Genomic DNA, 21236 nt, shown 5'->3' with positions numbered 1-21236 from the left:
CACCCGATGACACTAGCGGCTTGCGAACGGTGTCGCCGAATAAAGCGTGTACGAATCACTATCGCAGGCTGCCGCGCTATCACCAACAAAATGCCAGCGAGATTAATCGCGAACCTTTATTCATCTTGTTTATTTTGCATGTATTTATTTATTTACAAGATACCTACATCGCCACGAGGGCATTTTTGTAGGGGGGACATGCAACATGTACAGAACAGAGTATACAAATACATTTATACATCCATACACTTTTTCAAAAGCACTTATTCGTAGTGATTAAAAAAAAAACGAACACCAAACTGATCATAAGCGGGAGAAAAAAAGATCGTTATTTTGAAGGCTAACCAATTCCTCTGACAACATATTCCAGTCACTTATTGTTCTAGGGAAAAAAGAATTTGCAAGAATATTTGTACTGTGGGAATACTCTCGCACTTTTTTTGGATTATCATGACGAAGTGATATGTAGTTTGGCTCGAGGAGATACCGTTTTTTGTCGATACCTGTACGATTGTAGTAAATGCAGTGGAAAAATTTTAACCTTAACTTTTTACGTCTGAACTGCAGTGGTTCCCAGTTCAGGGTAGCTTTAATCGCCGAGATGCTAGCAAAAGGGTCGTACTTGTTGGTAACAAAACGCGCTGCCTGGTTTTGCAGCTTTTCTAATCTTTCTAAAAGGTACTCCTGGTGTGGGTCCCACACTACACACGCATAATCAAGTATAGATCGAACATGCATAAAATACAGTGTTTCTTTCACTTCGGTGGATGCATCCTTAAAGTTTCTACGGATAAAATATAACATTCTACTGGCCTTTGTAATTATGTACTCTACATGTTTAATCCACTTGAGTGACTGAGTTAAGTATACACCTAAGTATTTATACTCTGTAACGCTAGTGATTATTGTATCTTTTATTTTATAACTTTCTTGGGTTATAGCTGATTTTCGTGTAAACCGGAGGTAATTACATTTCTCGATATTTAGGTTCATGCCCCGTACTTGATTACTGAACTTACCTTTCAGCTCGCATTCCGCTTCGTATTAATTAGGCGATTTGCAAGGTGCATACAGGAAACTATCTCAGTTGTTGGGCTGTCTACTTCCTTACTTAAAAATGAACCAGAGACATACTACTCGTAAATTCTGTGTTCACTCTCCACGTCGGCATTCGTCAAAATGGCACATCATGTTGCCATCATAGCACGCCGTAAGGTTATTTGTTACTCAGGGACTCTCGAATTTTTCGGCACTGAGGAACAGGTCTTCGATCAGGGAAACAACCAACAGCTTGCCCTCCTCTTCTGTTGTGGACCTTCTCCTTCCGCACCGCTGATCATATACGAGCAGCCCTTCTTCATCCCTGTAGGCGTGAACTGCTCGGTTAACAGCATCCCTCGACCCATTAGTAAGCGAGCAAGTTTCGTTTTGAGGAATGCCTTCTAAAAAGTAGTAGTAGTAGAGCCACTTTATTTTACACTTTATTTTACGCTATTATAACAAGTCAATGCGTTGCTTCTGCTAATTGCTTCTGCTAAAACTGACATTTCTGCTCTTCTGTAAAGTTATACAGCCAACCAGGAACTATTATGCATGCTGATGCGACCATTTATCTAAAACTTAATCGTTTTATTTAAGTTCCTGATTTGAAACTGCGGAAACTTTTTTTTTTTCAGTCGGCCCTTTTTTTCTTACCTCTTGGTGTATGGGCGCAAGAAATGCGTTTTTGTATGTGGGATATGAGCGTTTTCAGACAGTGATGCCACGCATTTTTTTTTGTCCGCCAGTAATAATGCAACCCAAAACCTTTTCCGATTTCCGTAACCCAAATTAGTGGGCTCAATTTATCAATATTACAACCGGTCAGATCACCGTGGAGTAACACTAACATTACTCGTTTCACAGGCATCCCAACAATAAAACTGTGATTGAATGTCATTTCAAACAGAAAACATATGTAAATTTCCGCTATTGTTCTATTTTAAGGGAATGGCAGAAATATCACCTTTTAAAACTGTTTCCCAAGTAGTTATAAATGGACCAGGTTTTATTACCTATCGGCCGTTCAGATCAAGTGCCCCCGACACTTTATTGAACGCCTCTTTTAGGAACGTCCGTTTATAGAATATTCTTTGCTTGTTTTTTCCAGTCTGAGCATCTGTTGCTTTAATAGCCATTTTCAGTAATTTGTTTTGGATCATTTGCCATTTCAATTTGTTTCCATTCGATCATGTGCCTACCGTGCACTACATAGCATCAGTCGTATCACGTATGATATTGTTCCGTTGGGTAGCACATATGGCTGCCATTTGTCGCCCTTACAACGTATACCAGGCAATTCTTTCTACTACAATCAGCTGGTTCCGTCTTAACAGCACCATTTCACTTCAACCCTCTACCGTTCCAAGCTCGCGCACTAGATTGCCAGAAAGCTACGCGACATCAAAGGAGGCCGTGCCCACGAAGGCCTTGCCTTCGCACGTCGGCCTGAACGGCAACGAAGAGGCCGAGAGCCAGTCAAAGCAGCCACCTCTGAGGCAGAAAAGCGTCGCCACTATGCCTCCACTGCGGCCAATTGGGAACCACGGAACAGTCCTTGCTGCTACGTGGCCCTGAAAATTCCTCGCAGCACCAAAAACAAGCGCCGAACCCAACAACCACTTTCTTCTACTTCTTTTTTACAGCGCAGTGCCATAAGTCACACCCTCCTTTGCGGGAGAAGAGGAAAGGGAGCAGCGTGCAGTGTCGCTTAGAACGCGGGGTGTTTAAAAAGGGGGGCAAGCCCGCGAGTGGAAGGGCACAGTTGGACTGGAACGGGGGAGTTGGGATTAGGTGGAATCGTGCACACCCCGAGGATCGAATATGCTGTAAGGAACGGAGGGAGCCTGAAAGCAGTGAAGAGGTGCCTAGGCGTGGGGAAAAATCAGATGTATGCACTTAAAGACCGGCAAGGCAATGCAATTTACAAATAGGGATAAAAAAGTCATAGTAGCCGAGGAGTTATATAGAAATATGTACAGTACCCGGGACTTCCAGAACGCAGAATGAGAAAGTAGTTTAGAGGAGATAAACATCCCACCAGTAACGACAGAAGAAGTAAGGAAGGCTTTAAAAGAAATGAAAGGGAGCAAAGCACCTGGTGAAGATCAGATAACAGCAGACCTCTTGAAGGATGGCGGGCAAATTGTACTAGTAAAACTGACAAACCTGTACAGGCAATGCCTAATGACCGCGAGTGTACCGGAATCTTGGAAGAACGGATACATCATCCTAATCGATAAGAAAGGTGACATGAACAGCTTGGAAAACTACAGGCCGATCAGCTTACTGTCAGTCGCCTACAAGGTACTTACCAAGGTAATCTCCAACAGAATTTCTGCCACCTTAGATTTCAGTCAACCTAAAGAACAAGCGTGGTTTCAAAAGGCTATTCAAACCATTTTCACACGATCAATCAGGTGATAGAGAAGTGCGCTGAGTATACTGAACCCCTATATATAGCCTTCATAGATTACGAGAAAGCATTTGACTCGGTCGAAACCTCAGCAGTCATTCAGGCATTACGGAACGAGGGTGTAGACGAGCATTATGTAATAATACTAGAGGATATTTACAATGGGTCCACATCTACCTTCATCCTCCATTAGGAGTGCAGTAAAATACCTATAAGGAAGGGCGTCAGACAAGGAGACAATATCTCCGATGTTATTCACAGCATGTTTACAAGAAGTATTCAGAACATGGGATTGGGAACAGGTGGGAGTAAGGTTTATGGAGAATACCTCAGTAACATCGGATTCGCTGGTGAGGTTGCCTAGCTAAATAGCTCGGGGGACGAATTGCAAAGCATGCCTTCCGCACTGGAAAAACAGAGTAGAACCGTTGGCCTGAAAATTAATATGCAGAAAACTAAAGTAATGATCAATAACCTCGGGACAGCACAGCGGTTTGAGATGGGTGGCGAGGCAGTGGAAGTGGTAAGCGAATATATCTACCTAGGTCAAGTTGTGACCCCGCATCTCAACCATGGGGCAGAGATGATTAGAAGGATAAGAATGGGGTGGAGTGCATTCGGCAGGCATTCTGAGATAATGAATGGTAGCCTACCATTGTCCCTGAAGGAGAACGTGTATGACAGCTGCATCTTACCGGTACTCACCTACGGGGCAGAAACTTGGAGGCTCACTAAGGGAGTTCAACTTAAATTGAGGACGACTGAGCGAGCAATGGAACAGAAGATGATAGGTGTACCATTAAGGGACAAGAAGAGAGCGGAGTGGGTGTTAAGGACATTTTAGTAGAAATTAAGAAGAAGAAATGGACGTGGGCAGGGCGTGTTGTAATGCGAAGGCAAGACAACCGTTGGTCGTGAAGGGTAACAGAGTGGATTCCTAGAGAAGGCAAGCGTGGCAGGTGGCGGCAGAAAGTTAGATGGTGAGATGAGATCAAGAAGTTTGCGGGGATAACTTGGTCGCAGTTAGCACAGCTAGGACCCGGATAACTGGAGATTAATAGGCGATTCCTTTTCCCTGCAGTGGGCGCAGATAGGCTGGTGATGATGATGACAAACTCTTTGAACATTTTATTTTATTGAAAAATGCCGCAGAAGCCGGGAAAGAATGCATGTTTAGCTTAGTTATGTTAATGCGGCTTTTGCATTAGCTAATGTTGGAGATGGTGAAACAGGTTTTCATGTCCGTCTGAGCGTTTTCCGGCGGAACAGTGTGCTTGTGATACCAAAGCAAGACAACAAAGGTTTCTGGGTGCCATTGACCGTTTCTCTTCACCGTAAATAACCCCCTCCCTTCCTTTGCATTTTACGATACTAAAGCCGTGTGAGTTTTTCCTTCTCATACATTCTGTGTTTGGCGTTCTTTCGGGCGTTACTTTCCCCTACGTACCTACGTTACCCACTTGGCTCGCTCTTTGACGGCAGATTAGAGCGAGAGCACTGCCTCGCTTCAAGCATTTTGCCTCGGAACAAAGCAGGTTAGATTATGAATCAAAATGGATAGGGAACTGATTCTGTTTCCTGGGTAACCCTAAGAGCCTGTTGCAGTGGCGTGCTGAGTATTTTATTGATGGGGGGAGAAAAGCAGAAGAAAAATGGAGTGTGACAACATGAAAGGAATGCACAATGCACCCCAGGGAGGTCAAGCCAATTTTGTATCAGCACAAAAAGGCTTGAACCACTGTGTGGTCCATTGTAATAAATATCATGCGTTTTATGTAAGATATAATTTCATTTTATTGCCGTTAGATCATTGGAGCAATAGACAGCGTGTACACATTCTTCGAACGTTTTCTTCAAAAATTAGGCAGAATCCTGGTAAGAGCGCGAGTGTGAAAATATTGCTAATGACGAACCAGGTTCTCATATCTGCCTGAATATATAATGCGGTCTGTGTTTCGCGTTATTAAAGGTGGGACCAACTCCTACATACCTACGGCCAAATGAAACTAGAGCCGTTCCCTGCCCCAAGCATTTTGCCTCGAAACAAATCAGTTTCGCTGGTGCGTCGAAATGAAGAGGAAACTTGTTCAATTTCTTGCACACTGAAAAAACCCTAAGCACTGTTGCAGAAACATGCTTCCAATTTTACGGAGGTGTGGAGGAAAGGAGAAGAAAAATAGAGACTGAGCTCATGAAAGGACAAACAATAAAGTGGAAAGAGAAAAGAAAACAGGAAATAATGAAAACAACACTGAAAAATGCCTAAGCAAACAGCCAATTCAACAGGGAAATAAACTTCGGAATACCGTGGGCCCAGTCTGTTTAACCTCCCCACCGTTTTTTAAGTGCAGAGCACTGTAGGGGCTGGTCTTGTCGTCGTAGCTCGCTGTCGATGTCAAACGACTGCCGGAATCAGGCGGTGCCGCGAAATAACAGACCCAAGTAGAGCCCGCGGCGTTCCGTCGTAGGGCGTCCCGCAGAGGCTTCGAAAACCAAGCGGTTTAAATAGTTTTAACCATTCGAAACTCGTGAAACGCTGGCGCTTGTCATGCATCTCCCCGTTGTTTAGCGCAAAAAAAAAAAAAAAAAAAAATCTGCAGGTACGTTTTACGCAAAATATATGTAATTAACCGGCAGCACCCGCCTTCATTTATTTCGAAACGCTGGTTCGGAAGCGAAAAAAAAGTGGCAGAGCAACGCCGGCACGTGCGGGACGAAAAGCAAGCACGAAAAGAACAGAACTCCCACTGGTGCTGTTTCTGGCAGGGGGCGCACGAGTACCACGGAGGCGGGAAATTTGATTTGCTTTTGGTGGTAGCAGTGAGCGGACAACGGTGCTACAGCCCATGATGGCGAATCACTTTCTCTGCACTTCCGTCAGCTTTTAAGTTGATTAGAACGGCTTTAATTTTTTTTCGTAATTTCCGCCTTGGTTAAAGGGCCCTTCACGATGGCAGATCGTTGCGGCGAGAGCAGTCGTCAATGGCCCGAGGACGCGGGTTCCATTCGCGGCCGCAGCGGTCGCTTTCAGAATGGAGGCGAAAAGCAAAAACGGCCGTGTTTACTATATTTCAGCGCACGCTAAATATACCCAGGAGGTCAAAATTAGCACGGAGCCCTCCATTACGGCGTGCCTCATCGCCTGTGTAGCGTAGGAACGTCAAACCTCCTAATCAATCAAGACCAGTCGTCAAAAGTGCGTAAATTTGGTGCGCATCTGGCGGCAAAAAATAATTGATGGCAGTCATTATGTGATTCTGATGGCAGGCAGAGTTAGTGGCCGCGTACATTTCCTAGCATGCTGCGCTGCACAGTTTTCGATAGGTTTTTACACGTATAGACCACCATACGGAGCAAAGCATTTTTTTTTTACTTTCCCATTTATGTATCAGAGGGTGGGGTGAGTCGAAAAGCCGTCAAGGCGAGCCTGTTTTATCCGCAGGCAGGGGCTGGGTTGACTCGCTCTTCGGGCTGACCGGCGGGCCGTGAGGAGCTGCCGGGTGCCCCTCAGGTGCGATTATAAAATGAAGATTGCGATAATTATCCGCCGCCTCGCCCGGCACATTGCCCACGTGCGGGGCCCTGACTCCTGCGGAGTACCCGTCTGAGCGCATTCCCGACCCACCAGAACACAATTTCGGCAGCCTGGACATGAGCCGCTTTAAATAAAGTTTGATCTCACTCTCTCTCGTTTCGTTTATCCAAGTGTCTTGTACACACGCAGAAGGCGGCTGTGGACTTGTAAAGAGCTCACTCGTTTTGGCTGCTCTTTCATTTAAATAAGAAATTGGATTGAACACGCCACGCTCTTTACCATTTGTATGCCAGAGCCTCTTACTTAGGTGGCACTACTGCCTGTTACTCGCTACAGCCGTGGAAAATAGATTGTAGCGAAAAAAAAAAGTGTAGGATGAGGGGGGTAGCGTATGCTCCAGGAAGCTGCTGAAAATTTAGACGTCAGCTGGATTTATGTGTGAAATTATTGGTTCAGTAAAACTTGTTGTTACAAAGTGTTGGTCAACCGCCTTATGTGGGTATATGTGCTAATAAGTTGACATGTTAAACTTTTGGGGTTTTTGTAGATTGACATTGTTGATTGGTTTATTTCTATTATCTGATTAGTCGTTTGACAAGTACTTGGGCATAACCCTGTGCCGTTGTCTCCCCCTTGTGACGTATTGATAAGGGCGAGGGTGGTTTATAGTGAGTGAGGAATGTGCCAGAAGCGAGGCGCTCGCCCTTTTGGGAGGAAAGGCTGCCGGAGGGCATGGCGCTGACACGTGGGGGGAGGACCATCGTTGTAATCTGCTCGTGCTGGCCGCTTGAAAAAACGCGAGTTTCCACGGTTTGAGGCCTGATGGGCGCTGCGGAACTGTTGGTGTGGGGATATGGTCAATATTTCACCGGATGGTAAAGGATCATTATCATTATCCACGTACCACCTCTTCATTATGAGTACGAATTCTGCTCCTAATTGCTAGGCCCACACGATAACGGCGATGGTCACATGGTTAGAGATTTATCTAAATTGCTCAATATAGCAGTCAAGTTATCTCGGCCTTGACTTAAAATATCTTTGTGGGCATGAGCCACCCTTGTAAAAAGAGGAGGACCTCATTGGCCAGCGCCCTTGATTGTAGATATGCCATTCACAATGGATCTTAATCATCACCATCATTCCTATGTGCCCGGGGTTGGAGGAGCACTTTTGGGCACCTCTTACACCCATTTACGTTCGGTCCACCAAAAATTCCTGTGGCCTGGCCATCGGTTCACACTCCGTTGGACGACAGTCCGTTGGAGCGCACTTGATCAGTTCGGTTGCTGAATAAGCTGAAGCTGCTACAACAGGGCGCGCCCAAGGCTTCATTCGAAAGGTATAGTCCTAACTGCAGAGCTAAGCTGCCCAGTTTCAACGCATGACTTGTTTTTTACGTGAGAAGGAGCAATTCGTGATGCTTTTGTTGTATGGTAGTTCTTGTTTTCGGTTTTAGGAGACTCCAGTGAAGCTACATTTTATTCCGCAATGTTATCTGTTCTGACGCGAGTGGCTTTCGTGAAAATAATTTCAGTGCCAATAAAATGCATGCATGCCTACTGCCATTGTAGTATACATGCTCATGTGAGCGGATACTGGAAGACATTTTTTTCCTAATGCTAGTCAATGCAGGTACGTTGTACTCATTTCTCTAAACTGCACATTTCAGAGTCCAATAAAATCTCTGTAATCTCATCAGGTAACGCTGAAAGTCAGTCTATATCGTAAGATATTGCAGTCAATTTGAGGAATGCAGGACACATAAGAGACTTGAAGAATGCAGCATAACACACGACAGTGTCCTTACACAGTTGACGCCAGTCCCTGTAGCCCCCACTGAGGGTATACCCAGCGGAAGAAGTGGAGGCTGTTTGTGACGCACGCATGTAGCAGCAATTGTTTTGCTGGAGCAGCCCACATATCAGATTATCGGACGTTTACTTCAACACGCATCAATCCCATCTTTGGACACGACGATGCGATATACATCGTTAGTAAGGCAGGCACAGAGCATGGATCCGTGCGCTATAAAGTTTTGTTTGTCTGGAGCTTACCAATAGTAAGGAGTATCGAAATTGGCTCTTCAGAGCCTTTCAAGCGTAGCTCACTCGCATAAAATCTAGCACGGGTGGATTGTGGGTAGTTCTACCATGAATTGCAACCTAAGGCTTATTTTAAGAAATCGTTGCCCGAAAAGATAACATTGACCTCTCGGTAACAGTGAAAGTGGACCAAACGTATCAATCCGCACATTATCTGTTGCGCTTGAGGGTATACGATAAAGAGCCTGATTTCCTCGGCGTGATCACACAAACAGCGATCTTTGTAGACTTTAATATTACAGTTCGCTTGATTGATAGATTGATTTATTGTAGGGTTTAACGCGCTGACGCGACGCAGGCGATGAAGCGCGCTGTAGTGGAGGGTTCCGTATTAATTTTGACCACCTGGGGATCTTTAACGTGCGCCGAAATCTCGTACACACTGGCGTTTTTGCTTTTCGCCTCCATCACAAAAGCGGCCGCTGCGGCCGGGAATCGAACCCGCGACCTCGTGCTCAGCGGCACAACGCCTTAGCCCACGGAGCAAGAATTTCTCCGTGCCTTAGTCCACGGAGCAAGAATTACTTCTTTCTCCGTGCCGAGCCACCGCGGCGGGTATTATTACAGTTCCCTTGTGGGCGCCTCTAACACATGCACTAAGTCGACTGGACGTTTTCAACGTTATGCCGTAAATGCGCACAGTGGATTAGTACATGAATCAAGTGTTTACTGGGCATTTGATGTAAACATTTTCTTCATATTGCAAGTGCGCCACTTCGCAGACGCATTGTTGTCTTGCATTGAAGGCACTCCTCACTAGAACTATTAATTACTCCAGAAATGATCCCCTGGGATAGAAGGGCCGGGGTACGCGGGTTACTTGCTATTATAGCGTATACCTGTAAAGCTTGTGTAATTTTCAATAACAAAATAAAAACTCCTCCGTGTGTAATACATTCGCTTTTCTTGAGATTTATATTGATTTATGCAAAAAAAAGTAATACAATTTTCCATGCATCGTCTATTGTCTACCTAATTCTAAAGAATACTGTTTCAGAAACAAATGTGAATAGACCTCGAAACCCACAGCAAGGAATTCACAAGAAAAGCGAGAGCAGAGGCGAACGTTGTAGGCGGGGAACGTAAGCTTCAGAAAGAAAAGAAATGCAGAACCACCAATTATAGTTACAAATTCTTATCGGTGCGATTAGCATCAGGTCATTAGTCAAAGTTCCTCTACTCCATCTCTTTATTTTGCTTTACTCTGGTTATGTAATCGCGTTGCTGGTCAGATATACAAGCAGATTGGCAACAAACTTACCCCCTGAAGAAAGGAGGGCTTACAAGGGAGATTACCGCGTGTACCAACGCCATAAGCATCGGCCTCGCTTTAGAACCTCTGAATTATTGATGCGCGTGACATTTTGACCTACTCGTGTGGCAGCACGGTGAGCCAGTGCTTGAGGTTTTGTTCTTATACCCGTGTTCACAGTCTACATACCATGCACTACTATAGCTTAGAATGAGAGACAGCAGAACGCTCTGCGGATAAATAAGCAAACAGGATACTTTAAACGTCCGTTTTTTTTTTTTTCATTCCTTATGTACGCGTGTTCCCTCTTGAAAAAGGGAAATTGTGAAACTACCTGGCTTTAAACTTTCGTATTTAAATGAACCTTAATTTAGTCCTACGTTTTTTTTTATTATCGATACCTTTCACAATGACACTGAACTAAAAAAAATGACCGGGCAATTTTTTTCTTTGTTTCATCGCACCGACATTTTATGAGTTCAATGGCACGAGAAAGATACACGTCCAGAGAACGAATAGAAACATCACACAGTTCTTTACCTATTTTGTGAGCAGTCGTTCTAGAAAACCATGGATTACCAAAAAGCCAAAAATACCTCTCTTTGTGTTGGACCGCAGATGTTGCCAATATTGTCGTTCCTTTCTTTCCTGTAGCTCGATCTGCCACCGTAGTCAACTATAACTGGCCACCCAAGCACGGCGCAATGGACGAAAACTTCGGCAAAGAAGGCGGGGTTGGCTACCAAGTCCTACTGGCAGGGACGTCGATAGCACTACCGCAGCTGTGCACGGCCTCTGACGGAAGGCCCTGCCACATCCTCGACCAGCTTCCGGCATGCAATGAACTCCTCACCGCTATTCGATGTCGTCTAGACGACGAGGAACCTGACAAGCTGTCACTGGTTTCGAGCAGTGGTCTTCCCGAAAATTCCGCCACAGAGGCCGAACGACGAGAAGCTTGCGCGCTTATCTTCTGGCTTCTGAAAAGCCACCGCTGCCTGGACACCGTTGAGCTATTTATGCACAAAAGCCTTCAAGAAGCCGAAGAAAACCAAGCACTTATCCTGCGAAGCCTACGAACGGCACCTGCGCTAAGGAAGCTGAAACTTCACTACGCATTGAGCTCGCAATCTGTAATTCCGGAACTATCGTGCCTTTCTTTCTTGACGCTGTTAGAAACATTGGAGTGTTCGGTTACAGATTCTCTAGAAATGGCTGCTGTGTTGGGTCCGCTGTTAGAAACGTCATTTTCCCTCACAACACTTAAGCTGGATGTCTTCCACGCTGATTTGTACGGAAATGAACTCTGGGCCGCTCTGGCAACGTGCAAACTGTTGAAAACTCTTCACGTGCGCTTTTGTGAATCCAATTTCTACACGAAAAGCGACAACTGCGTGTCCTTTTATGAATCCCTACAGCAAATGTCCACTTTAACGAGCATACATATTGCGTATACTTATTCACATCCTGCGCAGGGACTGATATCTGTCTTGAAAGCATTATGCGGAAACAAAGGACTGCTGAATGTTAGCTTTTATCGGTTTATTGTGGATTATGAGGAAGCTCTTGCGATTGAAAATTTTCTCGTTGAGAATTCCGGAATCCGAAACTTGGAATTACGGTCATGCCGCTGGCGTAATGACGGCGCTAAAGCTGCCTGCTACGACACAGACGACTTCGACACTCTGACACCGCGAATTCTACCTTGGCTGTCGATTCTGAAGACAAACCAGGGGCTGCAGAAACTGTGTTTAAATTTTGGCGGATTTTTGCCCGCGGAATGCGCGGCATTTCTGGAAGAACTGGCGAGAAATCGTACCCTTAGAATAGTGTCAATCGAGGACTTTCAGCAGTACTATTCCTGTTTGTGCCGCCGAGGACAGCGCAGTAACAATGGCGGAGTTTCTGGCACCATACGCGGTCGGCACCCAGAAATAATCCTCGCCGAGTGCGAGCAAATCCGACAGGTCAACCTCGGCATTTATACTTCGGAAGCCCTGGCGTGGTTTGTCACTGCAGCAGTTCCACTAGGATTATGCCACCGTGTCACGGAATTACAATTAAGTCTTGATCATTGGCGCGTCCCAACCCAGGAAAGTGCATCTGTGATCGCGGAGTTCATTAAAGCAAGCAACACGCTCACACGGATTAAACTATATTTTTATTCGAGCGGTGATCCCAGAAACTTGGCTTTTTGGGAAGCGCGAAGCACATTTATAAGAGCAGTTCATTTGAATCCTAGCATCAAGCATTTCATACTATGGTACCCAGATTGTACGGCTGCGGATGCGGAAGAGCTGGCCTGTGCAATCAGAGAGAGCAAGTCGATTTGTTACTTAGACCTCGGTCTAGGCCCTGACTCGGGGCTGTTGTTCATTTTCCACATTTGGCCAAGGATTTCACGCAACTACACGCTGGTTCGGGCTCACGTGAGAGATATTCCGCATCTCGGAAGAGCAGGGTACCGCCGCTTTCTAAGCGTCGCTGCACGCAACCGGCACCTCGTTGCAAGAGCAGCAAAGTTCGCCGCAGGGAGCTCCAGTAGAGCCTGCGCGGAAGCCATGGAATGTGTGTCATGCAACCCAGCCTTGGTCGATAAATTGTGCGAACGTGCCTCCGTGGACGAGACAGAAGCTTGCACGATGATCAGTCAGAGCCTCCGAGTGCTCCAAGATCTGGACTACTTCATGCAGATCTCAGGAGTCGTGAAGCGACGGGTCGCGTGCCACATGGACGTAAGCGGCGGCCTTCAACTGGACGACGTCGACCAGTACTCTTGGCGCTGCGTAAGAAAGTATCTTGGACTGGCCGACGTTCAAAAGTGAACAAATTTGCTGAACTGTTTTGGGAAGTTGAATGTACTGCAATTTAACTAAGAACTGTTGCTCGCAATTCCTGGGGCTCACTATGCTGCCCTGTCGCGGTTGTGTCTCGAGAGTGGTACCCGCTCCAACGCTTCAACAATAAAGATGCCGTTACTCTCCATCTTCGTTCCTATTGTCTATGTGTTTACGACCGTGACTGGTTTTCTGAATTGTGAAGTTGTTCACTGGAAGCACTTTTATGATATACAGTAATCCTTCGTTATAACGAAATCGCTTTACTCGAAATATCGCTTTATTCGAAATTTATTCTAGTACCAACCCAAACTCATGCATTTTAGGCCGCATTACTCGAAGCGCACGAAGAGCTTGACCCTCTTAGAGCGAAGTGGAAAGCGGAGGCGTTGCCGAGCGGCGGCGAACATGTGGCGAGTCAAGGCCCATAAACGGTACCTCCGGCGAGGTCGTTCCGTCCCGTCCAAAATCATTCCGGCGGCCGGAACGCGGTGCATTCCGGCCGAAAATCGCTCTCCGCCAGAAGTTGGCGAACTTCAACTTTTCGCCGGACCGCGATGATGACGCGTTTCGCCAGCCATCATCCAACGCCCTGATTGGTTCCTACCGACCTCCTACTGGCCAATCAGGGCTATCGGAAGGTTTCAGGCTAAACAACATGGCGGCGTTGCTCAAGCGAAGCGATGCGGAGGAAAATAGTCTTACCGGCTTATAGTACGTCGCGACTATTTTGTGACTGCTTGAATCGAGGTATAAATCCACGAAGCATTTATTTGTGCCGGCGGAAGCATACCTGCACGGCGCTTAGTTTGAGATCCGCAGTGCCGCGATATTATGGCAGCAAGCGTATACCCCGATGTGTATGTTGGTGACGGCTGGCCTGTCCTTGTTTTCGGGTGTGCGCGAGTGTGTTTGAAGAAGTTGACAGCGTCATTTGTACTCGCCATCGTCCAAAATGGACAAAGGAGTGAGAAACCAGCAAGCGGTCAGTTCTGTGTGCGTCCGTGGGAGTTCGCGGTGCGGCAACGACTACGGCAAGGGTCTCGCGCCGGTGCGCTGTGTACGGGCGACTGTTGTGTGCCACTGGTTGTACGTGATGTGCTGCCGTGATGCTGTTCACCGCAATGACGGCGACAATTCGTGTAAGCGCGCGCACGATTTTAAATTTTATTGCAGTAAGCTAGACATCCACGAAGATTGTTGCAGACAGCAGCCGGCAGCATTTATTTACGCCGACAGCGTCATGTACACTGTAAAAAATTTCTGTAAATTTACAGAGTTTTTACATACAATGTCTGTTGCCCTACAGGAGTTTTCTGTGATGGTTAGTAAACAGAAACCTGTTAACAGAAAAAACACACATTTTCTGTTATTTCCTCGTCTTGACCAATAACAGGCGTGAAATCGTGAAAATATTGTACTATTAATTTGCATAAAATAAAATAAAATATGAATAATTTTTTAAATGTTTAACAACAATTTACTTAACCGTCGGACAGCGCCCGGTCGACGTCATTTTGTTGCGCTCCTGCAATTCTGAAATGCGGCCCTTTGCAAATGGCCGTCCTGTAGGTATCAGCACAACAACCTTCTAGAGCACTGTAGCACAACGATACAGCGGCGGGCTTCTTTCTTCAATTTTTCATCTTCCCAGGGTGAGTACTAAATTTGAACTATGTCGTGTGGAGGCTGCGCCTAGTTCCTGTTTATGCCTCTCTTTTTCGTGCCTGCACTGTTGTTTGTTGGCTTGTTGGATGGAAATAGATTGTTATGAAGTGCTCGCCCCGTAGCGTAACGATACGTCGCCTCGTGGGACAAGAGCGTTGTGCCGTGCCTATGTAGTGACGCTCGCCTTAATATGAGTTTTTTTTTTTTTCTTTTGATGAATGTTATACGCACGACGCAGCCGCCGTCTCTCCTTTTCAGATGCCGTTTTCCGTCGTGGAGTTTAGTGTAAAGGTTACGTCTTTGCTTACGGATGTTATAATTACGGGTTCGAGTCTCCCCAAGCTCTCCTCTTTCTTTTTTTTCTTTTTGTGGCCGTGGCTTGCCTTTTGTAACAGCTGTAGCTATACTTCACACCCCGTATGAACAGACCGCTACTACAAAAAGTTCCATTGGGCCTTTTTCCAGTGGCGACCTGCACATGCGCGGGCTGCCGGTCCACAATAATTGGCAGTTGCCTCGGGTGAAATAAACAAAAGCGCGCCCCCTCAGCTTGCTGCCTGGGGAGCGGCTATGCATCTTAGGGCTGCACGTTTTTATTTTCTCTTTCCGGGAAGTTCGCAGTGAGTTCGTACATGCACACAAAAAAGGCTTTCAAAGAAAGGGCCAAAAATGTTTGACGCTGCGCGCTGTGAGCACTTGTCTACCTGTGAGGGAGCAAGGAAAATGGAAAAAAAGTAAAGAAAAGGGGGTGCTTCGGCCACTGCAGGTTAGTCATGCGAGCGTGCGCCTGCTACCGTGGCATTAATTTGAGAGGCACGGGTGACAGCTGGGTGCGGGAGGGAGTGCAGGACCAGGATATTTCGCGCACGGGTTCCCCGAAAGCCAAACATTTTTGGGGACGTGCCTTACAGCCAGTTTGATTCGCCGTGGCGGCCGCCTGGAGGGCCGGTACTGGACAAAGATCCATTCATTCCAAAGATCACTCCGCGAGGAAGGTCGGTCTTAATTTTTATTCAACCGGCCAAACCGCTGCCGCTTAGGCTGAAGCCAAGGCTGATGTAGCCATTGATAGAGCTACGTAGGATAATCTGCAAATATTAATAGTGATTAATAATTAACACTGACTGGCTACTCAGTGAGCGGGAGGAGTTTGGCCGTTTGGGAAAAAATCGAGGTTGACTGCTCCCGCTGTGTACTGTGAAGCGGGTACGCCGGGTAGTGAAGAAATGCAGTGAACTGTATTTATTCACCCCCTTGCAAGCAATGTTGATAGTCTGCTATATATATTTCTTGCCTTTGCTCAGGTGGTACGTCTGGATCGCCTCAGTAGCACAAGAAAACGGAATGTAGTTATCAAACACCTGAGGCTAGCTTAACACTTGATTTTAAACAACTGGCAGCTATTATTACAGCATGATACCATACATAAAACCCCGCAAACGATGTTGTTTTGTTGGTGCACATGTATTTTATATGCGGAACGTATGCTATTGTTGTTGCAGGGTTATTGCAGCCATCAACCCTGACATGGAGCAAAGGTGGAGAAGTCAAAGCAAAAGCAGCATTTCCTGTTTCCAAATGTCGCATCCCTGGTCACTGTGGTGGAAGACCATGAAATCTACTAGGCCCCCCACTCCAATTTCACTGAGCAGCAAAGAAAATGTCTGTGATGGAAGCGCCTTGCACCAAATGTGCCGCATTCTTGGTTACTTTGCTATTGTATGAATTGACATTTATATGTTCTCTGCTTTTTTGTGATTTCATTAATGTGGAAAAGATGTTATGTTCCTAGCCTCACAACACTTCCTCCCTCATTTTTCATTACCGTGGTATTTGCGTTATGTTGCATCTTTCTGCTTCCAGAAAGCAGGAAAAATGTAGGATGTGATTTTATTGATGGTCTTTTTTTTTTGGAAGTAGAAAAAAATGTGTTCCTAGTCCTATCGGAGCTCTCACCGTAGTATTATTGTACTGTAGTAATATGAGATGTGAACATTCTGTAGCTTAATGTCACTGTAGAAAAAGTGCTCTTAGTTTAACGTCACTGATTACGTTCTGTAAATAGTTTGTTTTGCCTCAGTGGCGTGTTTGTGGGAATTTCTGAAAGTTGAAAAAAAGGTGATCTTCCTAGTCTAAAAAAACCTCTGTCACTGAAAGTCTCCTTTTGTTCACTGTGCCACAATATCATGAATTGTGATTTTGTTTTCATACTCAGATCCTCACATTTGAGATTGTTGATACGTTGTTCGTAACTAAGTTAATTCTTGGTAGCAACAGTTTTAAGTTTGGCAGAAAAATAAATAATGTTAATGATACTTTCACCCTGCTTTCTTGTGTGCCTGAGTGGTCACTTTATGCTATGTACTGCACACCAGTAACTGTGTGGGCAGTTTCAAACAATATGATACAGGGTGATGTTTTATTTCCAAGGCATGATTATTGCCACCCATGAAGCATAAAGCCGCGAATTCAACTGCAGTACTTTCAAGATGTGAAAAAGTAACAGGACATGTATTTTATGAAGCACCATAACCGAAATTGTGTCACGGCGCTGAATAATTTTGCTTTGACTTATTTTAGCAGAGATTGATGTCAAAATAAGTCAGAGCAAAACAATTTAACCTTACTTGTTAAGTGAGCAAAACAATTTAACCAGAAACGTGAAACAGTACATTATTATAATTTTGGTAAAAAAACGATGTTGCACAACACAAGTAGTCTATAAAAAAGCTGCCAGTGAAAAACAGAAGGTTCACAGATTTTTCTGGAGGAAAACACAACCTTAAAAAACAGAAAATTTTTATAAAAAAGCAGAAAACTAAAAACCGAAAACAGGGAATTGACATAAATTTTCTGTAGTGAAAAACAGAAAATGCTTGTAAAATAAGAACCACGAGAAACCGAAAACAGGGAATTGACATAAATTCTCTGTAGTGAGAAACAGAAAATGGTTGTAAAATAACAGACACATGAAAAACAGAAAACATAACTATACAGAAAATTTCTGGCAGGACAGCTGCCAGAAAATTTCTGTTTTTTCGAGCAAAAATTTTTTACAGTGTACACTGCGCAACAGTGCTCAACAGCATGCTTGCGCCGAAGTTTGTTTTGCGTGCGGGCGCTGGTGGTGTAATCCTACGGGCAGTGCTTTTCATAGGCAGGGATATGCTTTGTAGCAACACCATGCAGTTGTATAAGTACACGCAAAACCTCTCTTAACAGCTGACAATAGGAGTTTCAAGAGCTGTGTATTGAAACATTAGTGAGTGACCAAGTCTACTCATTTGTCTGGGTTGGGTGTGTGCTATAGGCTGATTGAGTGTGCTCTTGTTTGTGTCAGGAGTGTTGTCAGAGTGATGTCATTACAGAATGCACGCTCGTTGGGGTAAAGCAGATATACTGTTCTGTGTGGCTTCTGGGGTACACCCACTGTATACAATAGGCTCGTCACCTGCTGAGTATACTGGTGTTTGTGTGAAACTGACTCATTCTTTGAAATCAATCGATAACCATTCCACATGGCCGAATGCGTACTGTCGGGAGTTCTGGATTCCGCGCAAGCACCAACCAAAACACACTGCAGTGCCACCTTGGGGAAGGGCGACTGCTGCCGAGATAAAGGCTGTGTCGCTTATTTTAACTGCACGCATCATAGTTTGCATCTATGCGTTGATGCAGTGTTGGTAAGCAGAGTGACTGAACCGTGTTGCTTCAGCTGCACATGTTGTGCCTCTTTTCAAAGGTGGCCCCAGTGAGTGGCTGAATTTGCAGTTGCTATATGTGTGCGCATTAATTGTCATCTGTGTTTTTGTTCTTTATTGTTACTCCATCTTCTTCAGTCATCGTTGCACTTCCTATACAATCTGGGACTCAAGAGTAAAATAATGCATACTCTGGCCTTGTTTGAATGAAGCATGTCGTGTGCTTGAGTTCGTGATAAGGAGTACCAAGAGCGGCCCACTGGTTCAGCATATCATTATACGCTAATTACATCGTTCATCATTGCTCAGAGAGAACACTTAGGGAAGGTGTGACACATGGGCACCCGAAGCGAAACAGCTCAGTCCTTTTTCGTACTAAAAGCGTATCAACTCAGGCGAGCCAGCGAAGGTGCATGCAGTTAAAATGGGATGCACAACCAGTGTGTCGACAGCAGAAGCTCTTTCGCATGATGGCCCTGCAATACATTTTGGCCGCCACTTGTGCGGACTCCATACTTTTGCTCCCGACATTAATCAAATGGAAAAAGTTGGCTTGTTGCCATTTAGGAATCGCCATAGCACAGCTGCAATCTCGTGTAGTCTTCAGTGTTCCAGCTTTGTCTGCCTTGGAATTGCTGTGCTTAATTGAAGGAGTGGGCACTTTGGCTTCTTTCTGTGACTTCAAATTAAGGGAACGGCCGTTGTATACACAAAGGAGCCATGAAGACAGAATACAAGTTTGTTTTATTCGAAAGATTTCGCGTTTTATAGTGCCCCCAGCACTTGTCCGGCATCAAATGATGCCGTATTCACTGAAAAATTGATCACTTTAGATTAAATTTTGATTCTCCATCCAAATCGTAGGTTTTCGCAATTTCAGCAATGATGTCATGAGCGCGTGTATTCAAGCGAAATTCCACTGCGTCATTCGGGTTTGCGGCCTTGCTGTCCGTCAGCCCTCCTAGGTGGTACTACTATAGTCATCCACGAACCGTTGTCCGCCGTTGCTTTGTTTTTGAGCGTATTTGCACCTGGCTTGTTTTCGTTACTGTAAAAAGTGATTGTCTCGTGAAACCTGGGGTATCCTCGACAAACGGTCACGTAAGACAACGCCACTTACGCCAATCGGCCAGTGTCCTGTAAGACAACTTCAAAGCGGCGGAGTGCTGTGCACCTAAAACAAGCATAGTGCGCCCAGTATCAACAGCAGTGCGCATCGGTACTTCTATGCTTACGTGTGTTTTCGTAACTTCCATTGTTTACTGCACCATTCTTACTGCTGTAAAATGAATATGCATTACACTTAAGCGCAAATAGTTCGTTCGGAAAGCCTATAAGCCGTGCCTAATTTGCGTTTGCTTTTTCCGTCCTCGGCCAATCGCGCAGCTGGGCTGGTATGACATCATAGGTTCTGTTGCGGGAAATGAGCTAGTGAGTCGCATGGCCATTCCGTTTTTTCCTAATTATGTAGCTTATTTAAGCGAAGTGTGCGTTAACAGTGGTGGCATTATGATTCTAACGCGGCAATCTTTCGAATGAATCGAACTTGTGTTTTGTCCTCATGACTCCTTTAACTAGGATCATGATTGCTTGGCTGCCTTCTGGCCGTCATGTCTTAACACACTCCTACTGAGAAACATTTTTCGGCAAAAGTGGTTTCCTCCTCGGTTGCCACCTGGACATTAACGAGCGTTACAAGTGTGTAAGCAGTGCCGACAACCAAATAAAAGCAGACTTGAATTTCGAGTTGTCAACTTTCCATGTTATGTGAGTGGTAATGGCAAAATGCACTTCTGACAGATGTAACAGCAGTAGCTATGCTGATGTAACAGCAATAGCTATACCGTCGCTCACGAATATAAAGCTCTGGTTTGGTTTGTGAATCAAACACTGCTGATTGCACTTGGCAGTTGCATGGTCAATTGCGATAATGCAGCTTTATGCCGTATTAATTGTTTAAACTCGGTGAGTGATATGTTGAGGATGGCCCTCACACCCACTGTTGTACCCAGCTGTTCAAGGTGAAACAATTATCGTTTTCAGCATAACTGTTAAGAGTGGAATGCTGTCTCGGCTAGTGCTTGGTGCGAAGCTGGATCATTCTTGCTTTCCCAAGACCACTTGTCAAAGCCTGCTTCAGCCACCACGATGTCATTACAGTGAAAAACTCATTTATTTACAAAGGGGTGGCGAGTCAAGATGGCGGACTGGGCTACCAGCCAGCTTCATCGTCTTCCTCCTCAGTATTGTAACGTGACATCTTTCTCGCTGGTGTCAAAATTTAAGGCGGCCAATATCGCAAGGCCCTGGAGGCCATAACATTTCCCCCATAAAAGATGCAGCCATCTCTGCAAGTCAGTGAGTGTCACGTGGTTCAAAGCGTTTCAAGCAAGGTACGCGAGCCACTTGAGTTCTGCGACTACGCCGTCCTCAAGCAGTAAGCTGAACATGACATAGTTCAGACAACTAAGTCAGTGAAGGTCCACAAATGGGCTGTCTTAATGTGACAGCAGTTTCTTGCACAGTCCATGCTGTCGCTGAGGTGTCCAGAGCAAAACCAGGTCTCCCCGCGAGTACGAATTTTCTGATGTCAGCTGTTGTAGCGGAGTTTCGAGCGGTCTTGTGACGGCAGTATGTGGAGACTAGTGAGTTTCTGAGCTTCTTCAGCAACGCAGAGGGTGTTT

General features: G+C 45.4%; 1 protein-coding gene across 1 annotated transcript; it reads left to right on the top strand.

Annotated features, from left to right (window-relative positions):
* Positions 1-11050: 11050 nt before the first annotated feature.
* Positions 11051-13171, top strand: LOC144168345 (uncharacterized). Its single transcript, XM_077697349.1, has one exon. It carries the CDS (start codon positions 11051-11053, stop codon positions 13169-13171), a length of 2121 nt encoding a protein of 706 aa, XP_077553475.1.
* The last annotated feature ends 8065 nt before the right edge of the window (positions 13172-21236 follow it).

Source organism: Haemaphysalis longicornis, unplaced genomic scaffold (genome assembly GCF_048455015.1).
Source record: "Haemaphysalis longicornis isolate Haplotype H1 unplaced genomic scaffold, Haemaphysalis longicornis Haplotype H1 scaffold_2, whole genome shotgun sequence".
Taxonomy (NCBI): Eukaryota; Metazoa; Arthropoda; class Arachnida; order Ixodida; family Ixodidae; genus Haemaphysalis; species Haemaphysalis longicornis.
Note: the sequence above shows the minus strand (reverse complement) of the source record. Positions and strands in the feature narration are given on the sequence as shown.